The 16,651-nt window shown below is 45.7% G+C and overlaps 1 protein-coding gene across 1 annotated transcript in view; it reads right to left on the bottom strand.

Annotated features, from left to right (window-relative positions):
- Window positions 1–16,651, bottom strand: part of LOC119172423 (uncharacterized) — a 176,770-nt gene that overhangs the window by 65,745 nt on the left and 94,374 nt on the right. The window contains exon 3 of the mRNA XM_037423527.2: window positions 8,446–8,592. Within this exon, the coding sequence (XP_037279424.2) occupies window positions 8,446–8,592 (147 nt within the window). The remainder of the gene's footprint in view (window positions 1–8,445; window positions 8,593–16,651) is intronic.

Raw genomic sequence — 16,651 nt, 5'->3', positions numbered from 1 at the left:
TTCACCGGCTGTAACATCTAAGCGGTAGGTAGGCCTCGCTATGGCGTCGGTATCAAGCCGGCATCGTATCGAGCTCGCACTGCGCACCGGCCGCCGTGGCGAGCTCTGCGAGCTATACATGCAATGCATGCGAGCAACGGGAACAGCGACTACGAACCGTCTCATTCGTTTAAGTCTATCGCTCCGTAACTTAAACTGCGTGGATAGCGGACACCTATTTCTGTGCATGGGAAAAACGAGACGTAAACTGCACATCAGCAAGCATTTTGTGATCGGCAGCTGTCATTCATCGAATCACCGTGCCGTACTCGTGAGTGAGGCCTAGTCGTCGAACGCGGTAGCGGCGGTCTACCTCGGTTCATCGCTGGAGCTGCTAAATGTGCCTCGTTAATGTGTTTATTCAAGGCCACGCGCACTTTGTGTATGATTCCGTGCATTTTACGGGTCCTCAAACAGTACTGCTAATGCAAATTCAGCCCGTACGACAGAGCGTCAACTGATGAAACTTTTTCGCTATAGTAAAAAAATAATAAATATTAGGAAGGTTTAGGATAAAAGGCATGTGTGTTGAAGTGCTTATATCAGACCACTGCAAGTTCATACTTACGCCGTGCGTATATATTGCCTAACTAATAGCGAAAAAAGGCTTTCACCAGGGCTACATGAGAGGTAAAAATGTGGTGCATATATATACCCGGTGACTATATGGTAGGTGTGTACTGCGTGTGGCAAGCTGTGGTGAGTGCGAGTGTTGTGATATAACGTGAACATTGTGGTAATGTTTGTGTACTGTAATCATTTTTGTGACTATTAAATGTTATGTAATTAAAGTTACGCTTGCGCATGGTACGGCTGCTGACGTAATTTTTTTCTTTGTCGATGCAAAAAATTTACTCCCATACTGACCTGAAAAAGTTCCCCAATGGATGTAAATAAAAACCCCCCTGGCACCATGCAAAAACCCCCTACTGATGGGGAGTAAATTTTTTACTCCCAACGGAGGTGTTTATAAAACTCCCGTCGGGGCGTGCGCTAGAGGACAAGGTCATTTACTCCCATCTCGGCTTATTTCTGTTTACAGTGTACTTCGTACTCAACTATGGGAGAGCATTGTGTTTAGAAGAAGTGGTTAACGATTTACAGTACTTGGTACTGTACTATGGGAGAGCACTGAGCCGAGCCTTCCCGCTAAGCTCAACGTGAAACTAGCACTACAGCCTGACACAGTTTATAATAGAGGAACTCCAGAGAATCTCTCCGCAAACCACTAACTGACGTACCCAACACGTTTCTCAGGCTTGTTTCTTCCTCTCCATTTTCATGTATACGTCGAGCTTGTCGCGATAGATGTCCCTCAGGCCAATTGATTTCTCTTTTTCTTTTCAAGACGTTGATCTTCTACGTCTAAAGTTCCAACGACACACTCGGACAGCGTCGCAGTAAATAGAGTTCGATAGAAAAGGTGACAAAAGGCCGAATTAACGCAGAGGAGCGAGAAAACTTAGCACGAAGAATCTTAGTCAGTTTGTCTGTGCTGAGCTGATACCTTTTTGACCCGTGGTATAGTTCTTGAAGGAAACAAAAAAATAATGGCAGCATATCCACGGAGTGAATGATGGATAGTGGTGCGAAGCATCCGTCCGTCCATTCGTTCTTGCTTCCGTCCATCCATGCGTGCGTCTGTGTGGCCGCCCGTGCGTCCATCCACCCGCCCGTGCGTGCGTCTGTTGATGCGTCCGCACGTTCATCTGTGCGTACGTCCCTGCTTTCGTCCATGCATCCCCTCCTGCGTCCGTCCATGCGTCCATCCGTCCGTGCAGCCATCCGTGCGTCCGTCCATGCATCTGCCTGTGTGTCCGTTCGTCCACCTATTCAACACTCCAAGTACCACCATCTCGCATCTTTTCAACATATATTCCTCATACAGAAGCACCGCCATCCAGCGGACATTCCAAGGACTGAACGAGAGGAGGCACACGCACACTTTCTTACGGCTTGCGCTTCGTGTCTACTTCCAACCTTTAACCACCTCGAGTTCATGGTATATACTAGTTCACTGTATTCATGGCACTGCGGCCCAACGCTCGCTAAACCTTTCTAAAACCAAGGAGGTTATGCCCAGCGAGTATAACGTAGCAACCCTTTCTTGTCTTCTGTGCGTTGTTGAACAATAAAAAATTCGCAGCGTGCGCGTTAACTAAAAGCCGAATTTCCCTGTCTCTCATTTCCCCTTAGCAGCCATTGGCATGCACATTGAGCACTATCTCTTATTGTTCAACAACGCACAGAAGAAATCTCCCACCTGTACCACCATGGAGGTCAAAATGCTATACTTGTTACACACTACTACAACGGCTACGAGGGACAAACGAGTACCGCTATAAAAAGCCTCGCCCCTAAAAGAAGCTATCTTCTGTCTGCCTGATTTGGCGACACCGCTAAGCTGTATATGTAGGGGAAGGGAAAGGGAATTAAAATGATAATAGTAGGATAAACAGTAGGTAGCACTCGCCGCGCAAGAGCGACAAGAAGAATGTAGAGAGAATAGATAGGAAAGATGGGGGACACGGTCGATCGAAGGGGTCCGCGGAGGATGCACCGATCGGCGAGAGCTACACTGGCATCGGAGATATATAAATATAATATAAATAGATATATATTTAATATGAAGAAGATATATATATATATATATATATATATATATATATATATATATATATATATATATATATATATATATATATATATATATATATATATATATATAATAAATAAATAAAAGCACTACATCAGGCTTCACTTTGGCGCATCTTCCCGATTGGGGAAGAACTGCCGAATTATATAGAAAAAAATGTGAATTCACGGATTTTACTGGCCATAGCAGCTACATATGATTGCAACACACACCACAGCCAGAGACTCGGAATTGAGTTCGACCATGTGTAGTCGTTAATAAACTAAGAATAAATGTATAAGCACCGCACTGCTGTCCCTGATCCACATAAGATGAATTTACATGGGCGACCAATCCAATAACATTTGCCCGTTTCCGTGATGTGAAGCAACTTTACCCTCCTATTTACTCATCTTCTACATTTATATCAGTCTTATATCGACATGCATTTAAATTCGACGCTAACGAACTCATGAGTTGACTCACTCAGATCAAGCCGTGAGCCTCAATGAGTCCGGTTAGTGGCAAGTTAAGTGAGGCCACGTCCAAGCTGGTCCTTGCAAAAATTTCAGAGTGTTTAAAATAAGTGCTCAACGAATAAGAGTACTAGACTACTCTAGCATGGGAGAGCTGAACGCCGCCCCTTAGGCCATACACTATACGGCGCACAACGCCACGTCACCGGCGAAAGTGGACATACTAAACGACTTTCAACGCGGACGCCTCACTATGCCGGACTATGGATGATACTGCCATTCATACATCCTGATGTCGATGGTCTTCGGTCAAGAACTTGAATTTCCTAGCGAGTTTCAGCCAAGATTACGGTGGCACAGCTCAGTGAAAAACAATATGTTAGGCAGAGACGACGAACATTTATTTATTGAGACACGTAGTATTGCAATTGCACCGATGCAAGTGCTTACGGTCAGAAAAGAATCCACAAGCACAACTTTTTTTACACATATGGATGGCAGGCTATTGATGGCAGGCACACCGATCTTCTAGAGGCAAAGCTTGTATTTATTTTAAGGTGAAAGCAATTACTGGCTCATATTCGCGTCTGCCCGTCCCTGCCCTGGCATGGTCAGCCGTGGCCTGTCCACCTCCTCTTCTCTCAACAATCACGTGATGGCATAGAGGCGCATAGCAACAGTTGCACCGCCACAGCTCTGGCCTCTTCCCCTTACGCTCTGTCGTCAATCACGTCATTGCTGAAGAGTGTAAAAAAAGAAAAGATAGAAAGAAAGAAGAAAAAAATGGCAGCATATCCACGGAGTGAATGATGGAGAGTGGGGCGAAGCATTCATCCTTCCATGCGTCCGTCTGTGTGACCGTCCATGCGTCTGTTCGTGCGCCCGTCCCTGCGTTCGTTCATGCATCCGCCCCTGCGTCCGTTCATGCGTCCATCCATGCATCTGTCTGTGTGTCCGTTCGTCCATCCATTCAAGACTCCAAGTCCCACCATCTCGCATCTTTTTATCATATATTCCCCATATAGAAGCACCGCCATTCAGTGGACATTCCAAGGACTAAACGAGAGGTGGCACACGCACACTTTCTTACGGCTTGCGCTTCGGGTCTACTTCCCACCTTCAACCACCTTGAGTTCATGGTATATACTAGTTCACTGTATTCAAGGCACTGCGGCTCAACGCTCGCTAGACCTTTCTAAAACTAAGGAGGTTACACTCAGCGAGTATAATGTAGCAACCCTTTCTTGTCCGATAGTGCTCAATGTACATGCCAATGGCTGCTAATGGGGATCGCAGCGTGCGCGTTGACTAAAAGCCGAATGCTCCTGTCTCTTATTCCCCATTAGCAGCCATAGGCATGTACATTGAGCACCAATTTTTATTGTTAAACAACGCACAGAAGAAATCTCTCACCGGCACCACCTTGGAGGTCAAATGTTATACCTATTTCGGGTATGTGCCACTGGTGGTTACGTACAACGAGGGACGCACAAGCCACGCCATAAGGAGCTTCGCCCCTAAAAACAACAAACAAGGGACATGCCAAACCAGTCTAAGAGCCACAGGCTTTCGCCGAACCAACTAGGGAACTTACAATGTGTTTTTCAGTTTTTTTTTCAACGTGCACTTTTTTTTTGGTTGGTGGTGCGTGAAATCAAACTGTGTTTCGCAAGAAGGTTTTTAACCTCTTCCCTTCCGGACTGAGATGTATGAAAAAGAAAGAGATGCAGTCCCCAAACGCTTATTTCACAAAGTTCCACAAGTGTAAACTAAAAAAAAAGCACGTTTTGAATTTCAGAAGATTAAAACGCATCGCCCGAAAACGGAGGAAGGGAGGAGTCGGGCTACACTTTTCCCTGTAGTCACTGCTTCGCGAACCGATTACAACGTTGAGAATCCGTCAAGTGGGAGTGGATTTACAGAAATTTCTCGAATGCTTCAGACGCTTTCTCTCTCCTTTTGAGCCAGCGATCGCGCAGAGATCTATGCAAGGGGAGAGGGGCATGCATGTAAAGAAACAAGAAGACGCGTGCGTTCGTTAGCGGGCGTCGTCACCCAAAGCTCCTCCTCCCGTCTTTTATTTTTCTTCGAGCGCGTGGCTTTTGCGAGTGTGGCCAAGGCATGTGGAGCCATCTCCCGGCGGCCGCAACAAATGTGCAGCTCACGATGCTCAATTCAGCCAATGACCGTGGTCGTTAGGTTAATAGCGCGATTATTCGAATTCGTGGGATATTTTGTTTAAAAGCGAGGGAACGATTTCTAGCTGTCCTTGACAAAAAACTGTAGAGTCCAGCAGCGTGCATCGCTATAACGCTTGGCTGACTCGCTCTCTGGGGCCTTATCTACCGAATCAGCAGCTTTCTCTGACCATCCTGAAAAAGTATTATCGGGTACTTTTTGAGTTTCAAACACAACAAACAAGCACCCCCGATGAGTAGCGAATTGTGGCTTTTACAGCTTCCCATACTTTTTCAACGGATATTCAGAGAAAAAGAGGTTAATCTTTGCTCACACTATAGTTTCCATGCATAATAAACATCGACCGCAAAACTTCAAGCGCGTATACACCCAAGCAGCCGTGCGCTGCTTAGGTGTATACTTAGGTTTATATCTGTCCATCACTCTCTTTTATCGTTCGCACAGCTCACACATCCGCAGCATGGGTTAGCGAGTATACGGTGCTCTACTGCACATGTACATGGAGGTTGCGGGATCGAATCCTGGCTGTGGCGGCCGCTTTTTTCGATGGAAGCGACAGTGCTTGAGACTCGTGAGCTTAAATTTGACTGCTGCATGGTTAAAGAATCCCTGGTGGCCGAAACTTTCGGAACGATTCTCCGAATCATATTATGGTTTTTGAACCTTGAACCCTAATAAATACCATTATTGCACAACAGTTGCTATATAGTCCACTTTCGCAGCTCACTCTTCGAGTGTGGGTAAAGGACACCCTGGACGACGAAAGTTCGACATTTTTAATGACACCGAGCAGTTATTTTTTTCTGAATTCACTGAAAAATTCACGTGCATTGTGGATGCTATAGAAGCGAGGCGGTGAAACCCCTGATTGTAATTCCGCTTTCTACATATAGAAATGCGCGACTCGTTGTGACAAAGGTCACGGAAAGCGTCTTTGGTGCATGCATGTGATTAACCTTCATTTATGAATTATCCCTAAGCATATGAATTATCCCTAAGCAAAATAAATTCCACAAGAAAGATTTACAAGTTTAAACGTTTTCCACCTTTACATTTGGTTAAAGTTCATTATATTTAATCATACAATCAATCGACCAATCAAGAATACTCCACGCGTATAGCTGCAACATCAGAATACCTATTTGACGTAACAAACAGCTATAGGAAAATACAAGAAAATGTTCAGAAGCGTACAAAAAACTGAGTGAAATATAAAAACAAATAAGATGCTTTATATATACAAATTATCAGCCTTTCTTCAATGCTTAAGCCTGTAAATTCCGCCCACTGCCAGGAAGTAGTAAATATATTTCGAATGAACAAAAAGAATAAAATAAAATAAGGTAGAAGCTGAATGTACATGTTCTTTAGCTCGTCGTCACCCTCGTCTCAAGAAATAAAATAGAGTACAGGTCCAATAATAACGCCCGTTACGTAATGCATTATATAGGCAAATACGCAGTGTATGCCACTTCGCGGTCATGTTCAATTTCAGAAAGGAGCACGTCTGCACTTCGTCACGCATCCATGTACTTCGTGCCGGAGCGTGCAAGAGGCCTGGTCGTCTTCGTCGCCAGACGCAATCAGGATGCAGCAACGACTAAAGACCGCGATAAGCGCCGGGAAGCCACGCATGATGAAGTGTGTCGCCCGTCTCGAAGCACCGCTTAGTTATAAGATAAGTCGCGACTGCTCCTATACCCTCAGGGCAAGCACGTTTCGCTTGTCCCAGGCGGCATTAACGGCGTGCGAAAAGCGCATTGTTCGTGCTTTGCAGCGTGCCACCGCGTCCCGCTAGCACGAGTTCCCTGGTTCTTGCCTATATAGATTGATATACCATAGCTGACTTGGCGAGCTTTATCCCGTGATTCATTCTTTCCTTCCTTCTTTCTTTGTTTCTTTCTTTCTTTCTTTCTTTCCTTCTTTCTTTCTTTCTTTCTTTCTTTCTTCTTTTCTTTCTTTCTTTCTTTCTTGGCGTGAGTGCCCCGAAGCAGGTCATCAGCGGTAAAACGTTAATTGCCGTATTTTCGATCACCGAGGTACGAAGTTTTCGGTCCCAGCCAATTTATCTTTCCGCGGCTATCCGCACGATCGATGCAGGAGTGTTTTCGTGCCTGTCTGCCTGCTTGCATACACGGACGGTGCATATCCTCGGGGCAAACGTTCAGAAACTCGTCTATTATCACTTGTTGCATTTTTCCTACATTTTTTGCTGTTTTTTTTTATCATTAGACAAAATGAAGTCGTTCATGTGGTCCCGCGAGCAGTATAGTTTCTCTCTCTTATTTTTTTAAAGATTTAACTAACGAAATGAAATGGAATAAATATCAACGTTTTCATCCTTGCTCGTTTCATCTCACTTATATATTTATCTTGTAAGTATGCATTTACATATATTACGGAGTTGCTCGTGTACACATTCGTATCGCGTACTTGTAACTCGAGCGCCGCTCGTTTCTCATGCTCGTGTGCATGGCGTCTATGCAATATCACGCTTAAATCTGTGTGCCTATTACATGTGTCCAACCTGTGTTACCGTCTCATTAAGATTTTTCTCGTCTATTTATCTCTTTATCTGACACGTGTGCCACATGTGTAGATCGAGCTCTGCTGTAGCAGTGCGAGTACATCGCGATGAATTCCATTTCCATGAATGAAAAGCTGCATTCCGCCGGTATCTTCTCCGTATCTCGTCGTTATTACTACACCAGCGTTGTCATGTCATTATATATATATATATATATATATATATATATATATAATTTAGAACCACATTCTCGTTGTAAGTATCAACACAAGCCTGTTTTGTTAAACCTTGTTGTTTTACAGTTTAACTTCCTGATGATCCAGTCTATTCAGTTTGGAACTCTACAATTAAAAAAAGTAAGGATTTCCATTTTTATACGAGGCCTGAATGCTAGAATAAAGCGCTTTTTTATTTATGTTGTTCGCGCAAGTCACTATGTCGATTTGTTAGAACGAATCTCATATTTACTGCTACATCGAATATCGGATATAGCGAACTAAATCGTGGTCCCTGTTAGGTTTCGTTATAAGGCGGCTCGACTTTATACACGTAATGAGCTGTTTACTCACCTTTTCGTTTTGGTATGCCGTGACTGCGATGAATCCCGTCTCCTTGAAAGCGAACGTCCTGAACGTGCTGTATGGCAACTTGAGGATGTCATTGGCCCGAACGAGGTGGAAACGCGGCTGGTACTTGTGCATCGAGTTCAGGATGGTCTGCATCAAGAAGAAGAAGAAAAAGGGGTGAGCATGCTCATCAATATACATAGGTAAGCGCTCACAACATTAGAGCCGCCAGAAACAAAGAACAAGGCTCCTATCCACACTCAGGAGCTGGTTCTCCACTTTGGTATATCACGTGATCCGCCAGGCCAACGTGACGTAGAGTCATTAACGTTTGAGCAATGCACTACATAAAGGTATTGATAACAAGACAACTGTTAGTATACTGCACTCACAGGCATGCGCTAATTGCGGTCGACAGACCCTGATGGTAATGATGTGAGGTGGTTAATTGCGCAAGTGATGACCAGAATGGTTAATGGCGCGAGGGCCAATCATGGACAGAACACTTGTAGATAATGACCAATCATAATGTAAGGTGGCCCTTTAAGGGCTCGAAATGACCGTGAAGTGAAATACGTCCAATGAGGTCAATCTATGCCATCGCCGAAATATGCTAAAATAAAACAATTGACTGCGAATGTACATGCTTCGCTGCAAATGTCGCCGAAAGACGATAGTCGTCTGTTTGGAGGCGCTGCGTGAGACGCCATCTGGCAGCAATGTCGGGAAACAGAAGCATACACCAGTGTCTTCTTAGGGAAGCGTGAGAAACACCCGCTTTTTTCGTTCCCAGTGCCGCATTGTCAGCGCATAATAATAATAATAATAATAATAATAATAATAATAATAATAATAATAATAATAATAATAATAATTGTTAAGATTTAACGTCACAAAAGCACTATATGATTGTGACAGACGCCGCTGTGGAGGATTCCGGTATTTTAGACCATCTGGTGTTTTTTAACGTGGACTAACATCGCAGAATACACTGGCCTCAAGCATTTTCGCTTTTATCGAAAATACGACAGCCACTGCGTCGAAAATACAACAGCAGCTCATCAATGATTCCTCGCATACTACATACATGGTGGCATCTAGTTTGCCAGAAGCATATACAACCCTCATTGGTTTGACCGACAATGCGGAATGCGACGTCTTCGGCAGCGAAGAAGACATTGACCATCTGCTATGCCGTTGCCCTCGATTTGCCTCTGAAAGACAGAAGCATTCCGACGCATCGCGACAATTGGACGATCGGCCACTCTCTATGCAGATGCTAATGAAGCACCGTCCTCGTCATTCGTCGGTTCCACGGTGTAAGAAAAATAATTTTTTTCTTACACCGTGGTCGGCTCAAAAAGCAGTAAAGGCGGTCTTGTGCTTTTTGAGTACTACAGGCCTATGCGGACACCTTTAACTTTTGTGTAGATCCACCACTGCATACGCGCCAGCCCATTGACTGACAATCCTTTCTTTTAAAGACGATAGTCTTTCTTGGGGACCTTCGACGCAAAAATTTTGGTCTGTCGGTCTGTCTGTACATTTGTCTGTTTGTCCGCCTTTAACGGTACCCTAAGAGGCACCAGACGATGCTCCAAACTGCCGATCCCATCTGCAGCGCCCACCAATATTGCTCAACATTCATCGTTCATACTTGTGCCATTGTCAAATAAAAGCATTATTTGGGCCTATCTGAAGCACCGCAACAACACGTCAATATTCTGTGTGTGTGTCTTTTACTAGAAAAGGCATACATAAGTAATTTTAAGGAACGTAGCGCTTATCACGCTGCGCTGACCATACAACGCTTGCACGAAAAGGCAAGCGTTTCCAACGCTTTGCAAAGACGACATGGTGGTGGCACCTACCCGTCATCTTGCGTTCTACACCTTTTCACCCCCGAGACGGGTGCGCACGCCGCGCGCTTTGTTTTTCAAGACAACTGCCAGATAGCGCTCATGTCACAAGTGTGACGTGACTTGATGCGCTCGTTCGGCTCCGCTGCACGCTCAAGGCACTCTAACGCAGGGCCTCCAGAATACCATTCACCAATTTGCTTGCGCAGAACATCAAGTAAACGTTTTGTTCACTCTTCGACGACATTTGCAGTGTAACATGCAGAAACGGGGCCAATATTTTTGGTCTCTTTCTGTTCTCTTTCCCTATCTCTCTCTCTCATCTTTACACTCCCCCTTCCAATTCCCCCAGCGTGGGGTAGCAAACCGGACATGTGCCAGGTTAACCTCCCTGCCTTCTCTCTTGTTGTTATTGTCCTCCTCCTCCTCCTCCTTAGTCTGCCAGAAGAATATCGTCGCTGTGAACGAACGAAAGAAGTGCACATTCAAGGGCCCATTTTACTTAATTAGATATAAAAGTTTAATGAGAAGAGGCAGTATAGCAAAGAAAGTGTGGGCGATGTTGTTTGTAGTAATTATGATATAGATTGGAAGAAAGTAAGGCGCACGATAAGACAGCACGAGAGCCGCATTTGTGCCCATTCTTCAGGTTGGGGTTATCGCGAATTAAGTCACCGCCGCCACTTACATAAGTAACCCATTGAACAGAAGTCCTCAGATCAGCTACCGGGCCACCTTGAAAAATCTTGGTTCCACGAAGGGCAGGTTTACTGAAAAAGTTGTGTGTGTCTGTGGGGGGGGGGGGGGGTCTAGTCTAGAAGACTGATTGATATGTGGGGTTTAACGTCCCAAAACCACCATTTTATGAGAGACGCCGTAGTGGAGGGCTCCGGAAATTTCGACCACCTGGGGTTCTTTAACGTGCACCCAAATCTGAGCACACGGGCCTACAACATTTCCGCCTTAATGGGTCTAGAAGAAACCTTGCTATTTGAAAGATGGTATTCTCTCTGTCTGCTATATGGGTCGTTTTTGATGGAGACATGGCGTCAAGTTTATAGGAACATCGATTCTTATCTCTACAATGACTAAGATATGGATGCATATTCTCAACTATATATGCAGTCTTTTTTGCGCGGTTGTGTTTCGACACACAGTGAACGCCTCGCGAAAAAAAAAATTGTCAATAATATTCACGTCTGTGTAGCTCATTTGAACAAGGCGCTATCAATCACCACAGGCGAAAAAAATATTGCGAGCACCTATTTAGCAATGTCACGATCAAAGTCATATAGGAAATATGACATGAATATTCTCATCCGAGTTGCGGGCTGCTAGAGTAAAGTGGAGGGCAACGTTAAGATCCCGCCATAGAAGGTTCGCTTGAAGACTGCAGGGACGATTCAGGACCACTGCAGGCTCTCCCTAACAAAGGATTTCGAAAAAAACAAAACACGCAATGCCTGTTTGAAAAAAAAAGGCCATGTTCATTCTTGTTCTTCTCCTTTTATCTCGTAAATATATGTTTGTACATTCGGTAAAGTGGTGAAGTATGTCACGTGCTTGTAACTCGAGAAATCATCTGTGTGTATAGAGGAAATTGTTCATGAGTAAGGTCATTATGTGCTCTACTATGGGAACTCTAGTCTAAACACTCCTGTAATACAACGTGCAAATTCAAGGGAGGGTGCGTTTAAGAACAAATGTTAGACAATATAGAGTACGCGGTATACTGTATACTGCGGGAGAGGAATAAGCTTTCCCTGCTACGATCATTACATGTGTGTTTAGAAAAAAAAATCCCGGCATGTCCACAGATTCAATGATGATCAGTGGGGCGAAGCGTCCATCAGTCCGTCCGTCTGTCCATCTGTCCGTTTGTTCTTGCTTCCGTCCATCCGCGCGTCCATTCATGCGACCGTCCGTGCGTCCGTGCGACCGTCCGTCCATCCGCGTGCGTCTGTCTGTCTGTCTGTCTGTCTGTCTGTCTGTCTGTCTGTCTGTCTGTCTGTCTGTCTGTCTGTCTGTCTGTCCATCCATTCGTCTGTCTGTGCGTCCGTGCTTGCATCCATCCATCCGTCCGTCCATCTATTGAAAACTCTAAGTACCGCCATCTCGCATCTTTTCATCACATACAACTACCGCCATCCAGCTGACATTCCAAGGACTAAACAAGAGGTGGCTACCTACTACTACTACTACTACTACTACTACTACTACTACTACTACTACTACTACTACTACTACTACTAGATACATACATCGGGGACGCCCGACCCACGGCTGAAGGAGCTTCGCCCATAAAAGTGTTTGACAATTTTGAGTACTTTGTACTCAACTATGGGAGGAAAGTGAACCTATGACCTGTGTTTATGAATAGTGTTTAACGATTTAGAGTAGTTGACGTGTGTTTAGAATAAATGTTGGACGATATTGAGTACGATGTGCTCTACTAAGGGAGAGCAGCTGTTCCTACGGTTTAGAAAAATTGTGAACGGCGCTTTATACGCACTCTCTATTTTCTCCGTTTCTGAGTGCTTAACGATTCAGAGTACTGGGTATACTCTACTATGGAAGATCATAAAGCCGTTCCATGCGCCTCAACCTTGATGAGGCCCTGTTGACAAAATTGAGGCCGTGAACGAGTTCACGATATCTTCACACTTGGCGCCATAGTTATCGGAAGCTCACAAGCGTAATATCATGCTCTGCGTTTAGAGGAAATGTTCAACGATTTAGAGTACTCTGCGATGGGAGAGCATTGAGCTGTCCCCGACCATGCTTACAATGCCGTGCTCTGCAATATCATGTGTTTAGAAAAATTATTATCAGGAACAGTGAACATGAAGGTTTTACTCCGCATGGGAAGTTCACGTGCACAAGGGACACTCATCACAGAGGAGCTACCATACGCCCGTCTCTGTACTCCTGGTTTAAATAGAAAGCGTTGAGTGTCAAGAGAGGCTTCCCAACTGATAACCTGAACAATGCTCAAGACAATTTGACGCATATTGTCGGGAGTACGGACCTTTTATATTGAACTTAGCCACATATTCGAAGAACCTAGCAAAATCGTGTAATCTTGCCAATTGGGACGTTGTTGCGCATCTCCGGACAGCTAATCCATTGCATAGCTACAGCCCTACAAAACATTCATGAGGCATTCAAACAGGCCCGCAGTCCCACCGGCAGGGATATGATATACTCTATAGGCACCCGGCAATGCAGTTTATGATATCTGATGGTAGCGCCCGAGCACACAGCCTAGCAAGTAGGCGCAACAAAATCGAGTCTTCCAATGCATTGTCTAGCGAGTAGACGCAGCGAAACCGAACTTGCACAAGCATATCATTTTAGGGGCGAAGCTCGTTTAGCGGCACCCGTTCGTCCCTCGTAGCCGTTGTAGTAGTGTGTAACAAGTACAACATTTTGACCTCCAAGGTTGCCGGTGAGAGATTTCTTCTGTGCGTTGTTGAACAATAAAAGATAGTGCTCGATGTACATGCCAATGGCTGCTAAGGGGGAACGAGATACAGGAGAATTCGGCTTTCAGTTAACGCGCACGCTGCGAATTTTTCATTGTTCAACAACGCACAGAAAACAAGAAAGGGTTGCTACGTTATACTCGCTGGGCGTAACCTCCTAGGTTTTAGAAAGGTTTAGCGAGCGTTGCGCCGCAGTGCCACGAATACAGTGAACTAGTATACGCCATGAACTCGAGATTGTTAAAGGTGGGATGTAGATACGAAGCGCAAGCCGCAAGGAAGTGTGCGTGTGCCTCCTCTCGTTCAGTCGTTGGATTGTCCTCTGGATGGCGGTGCTTCTATATGAGGAATATATGATGAAAAGATGCGAGATGGTGGTACTTGAAGTGTTGAATAGGTGGACGAACGGACACACAGACAGATGCATAGACGGACGCAGGGATGGCTGCACGGACGGATGGATGCATGGACGGACGCAGGAGCGGATGCATGGACAAACGCAGGGACGAACGCACAGATGGGCGTGCGGACGCACGAACAGACGCACGCACGGACGGGCGAACGGACGCACGGACGGTCACACAGACGGAAGCATGGACGGAGGAAAGCAAGAACGAATGGGCGGACGGATGCTTCGCCCCACTATCAATCATTCACTCCGCGGATGTGCTGCCGTTTGTTTCTTTTTTACTTGTGAGAAAGGAGGTCACGGCTGATCATGTAAGTGCCCAGGAAGCGTTCTTTGAAAACGTGCCAGAAAGGGCACTGACACTTCAGCGTGTCACTGTGTTCAGCGAGCGTTCCATTTTCTTAGTATCCCTGGTGGTCGGTACCAACAATGCTGAGGCAGCTCAAAGAGCTTCGTCGCGTCTCTGGTCCACTGTCGGGTGCCTATAGCGAGATCTGTGCGGCATAACCGTTTCAGATGTGCTGCAACCTGCAGGTCGCGGCGCCACGACGTCATACATCAGCTAGCTCGTGTTCCCTGCCTCCCTGAATTCATGATCATCCGCACCTTGTACTGCACGGCCGTGTATCAGGTGGCTGTTTATACGTTTTATGGCTGCTTCATATACTTGTGGCTACCTAATCCTCACAAGTTCCTTGTGTTGGCCATGCTTGTGTGTCTCTAACTATCAAAGGTTTCAAGCGGAAAACTATTCGGCATAGATTTTTTTTTTGTGGTATGAGCATTGAGTGATAATATCGTTTCTCTTCGAGGCACAAGTGGTCGAGCACTTACTTCCGGTTTCCTGAACATTCAGAAAAGCTTTTGTAAAGAAAATAAAACTGGTTGGATGCATACAATGCTGGGGCAAGCGGGCACTTATGGCAAAGACAAATCAACTGTCAGAGTGAACAAAAAAAAAATTGAAGGACACTTTCTAAATTCTAAAGTGTGTTCGGCGGAAGTCAGTGGTCACTCTACCGACTACGCCATTTCCATTGTTGTTGTTTTGTGCACGTATTGCATTCGTCTGGTATACATGGAATCCACATTATTGGGGCTCTTCCCCGAAACGCTTGCCGTAGAATCTCTTGCCGGCACGCGCATACCTTTCTTCTGTGAAAGACAGCAGCGCTATTGTTAGTTTCTGCTCAAACCACAACTACCGTTTAAGGGAAATGTAAGCACTGTGTCCATTTTCAATAAAGGGTTCGTCGTTACCGTCCATAATATTTCTCTTGACTGAGTACTGTTGGGACTCCGGGTCCTGCCGGTCTCGTGTTCGGTAGCTGGCCCCGTCGCAGGATCCATCGTCCAACAATTCAGCGAGAAAGAAGCGCCCGAACAAACGACAGAGATTTATTTACATGTGGAGAAGTGATCAACTGATCCAAAGAGAGAAGAGAGAGAGATACAAAACGTCTTCGGCATTTTATAGCGCCGCGTTGCCGACACTGGGCGCACTGTCCGCATCGTCAGCCAATACGGTGGCCCCGGCACCTCGGCCACGAGGGAGGGCGAAACACACCTCACAGCACATGGAGTGGCACAACCTAACACGATGTCCATATATGGTCACGGCGCCCTAAAAAATGCCCAAACATGGTCACGAACGCACCGCAGATTCCGGAATTCTCCCGGCGAGAGGGGGGAGCCTGAATGGGGAGGTGGGGGTCGACGACACAGTCGGTCAAGAACCGGTTCTCCCCGCAACTCCTCTTGCTTGGTTCCCTAGGGCCGGTCGTAACAGTCTCTCGCGCGGGGGGGTAAAGATCTCGATGGGCTGAGGTTTGCAGCCACTGTCCGGAGAGATCAGCGCCGGCAGTCGGTTTGGTGACGACCGTCTTTGATGAAGTAGAGGGCACCACCTGCTTCATTGTGGGCTCAACAGACATCACATACGCACATGAAAACACAACTACTCAGCCGGTGAGCGCCGGACAATTCCGCCAAACTCCACCAGGCAATTTTCCCCTTTAACTGATATTAAAGGAAATACACAATTTATTCAAAATGTTACTCATACGTTAAGGTGACACAAAACAACAACACTGGAAGCACCGAACCCGAAACCCTGGATAGCCGTGTCTTCAACGTTTTCAAACAAGTACACCTAAAAGAGTAAAAAAAAAACAATCACTAGCCCTTGTCTAGGTCAGGAAAAAAAATTGCCAGAGTTCTCGAGACATCCTCGCGCGTCAGGGGCATCGACTTAAGCCATCAGCGTTGCCATGGAGTACACCCTTTTTGTAGCGTATTTCAAACGTACATATATTGTTGCAAAACGAGGCTCCAACGCAGCAGGCGGCCGTTCTTAGAGGACATGGTCTGTAGCCAGGTGAGAGGACAATGGTCCACTTCCACAATGAACTTGCTTCCGGCAATATAACAAGCCAGTTTCTGGACTGCCCAAACCA

Source organism: Rhipicephalus microplus, chromosome 3 (assembly GCF_043290135.1).
Source record: "Rhipicephalus microplus isolate Deutch F79 chromosome 3, USDA_Rmic, whole genome shotgun sequence".
Classification (NCBI taxonomy): Eukaryota; Metazoa; Arthropoda; class Arachnida; order Ixodida; family Ixodidae; genus Rhipicephalus; species Rhipicephalus microplus.
Note: the sequence above shows the minus strand (reverse complement) of the source record. Positions and strands in the feature narration are given on the sequence as shown.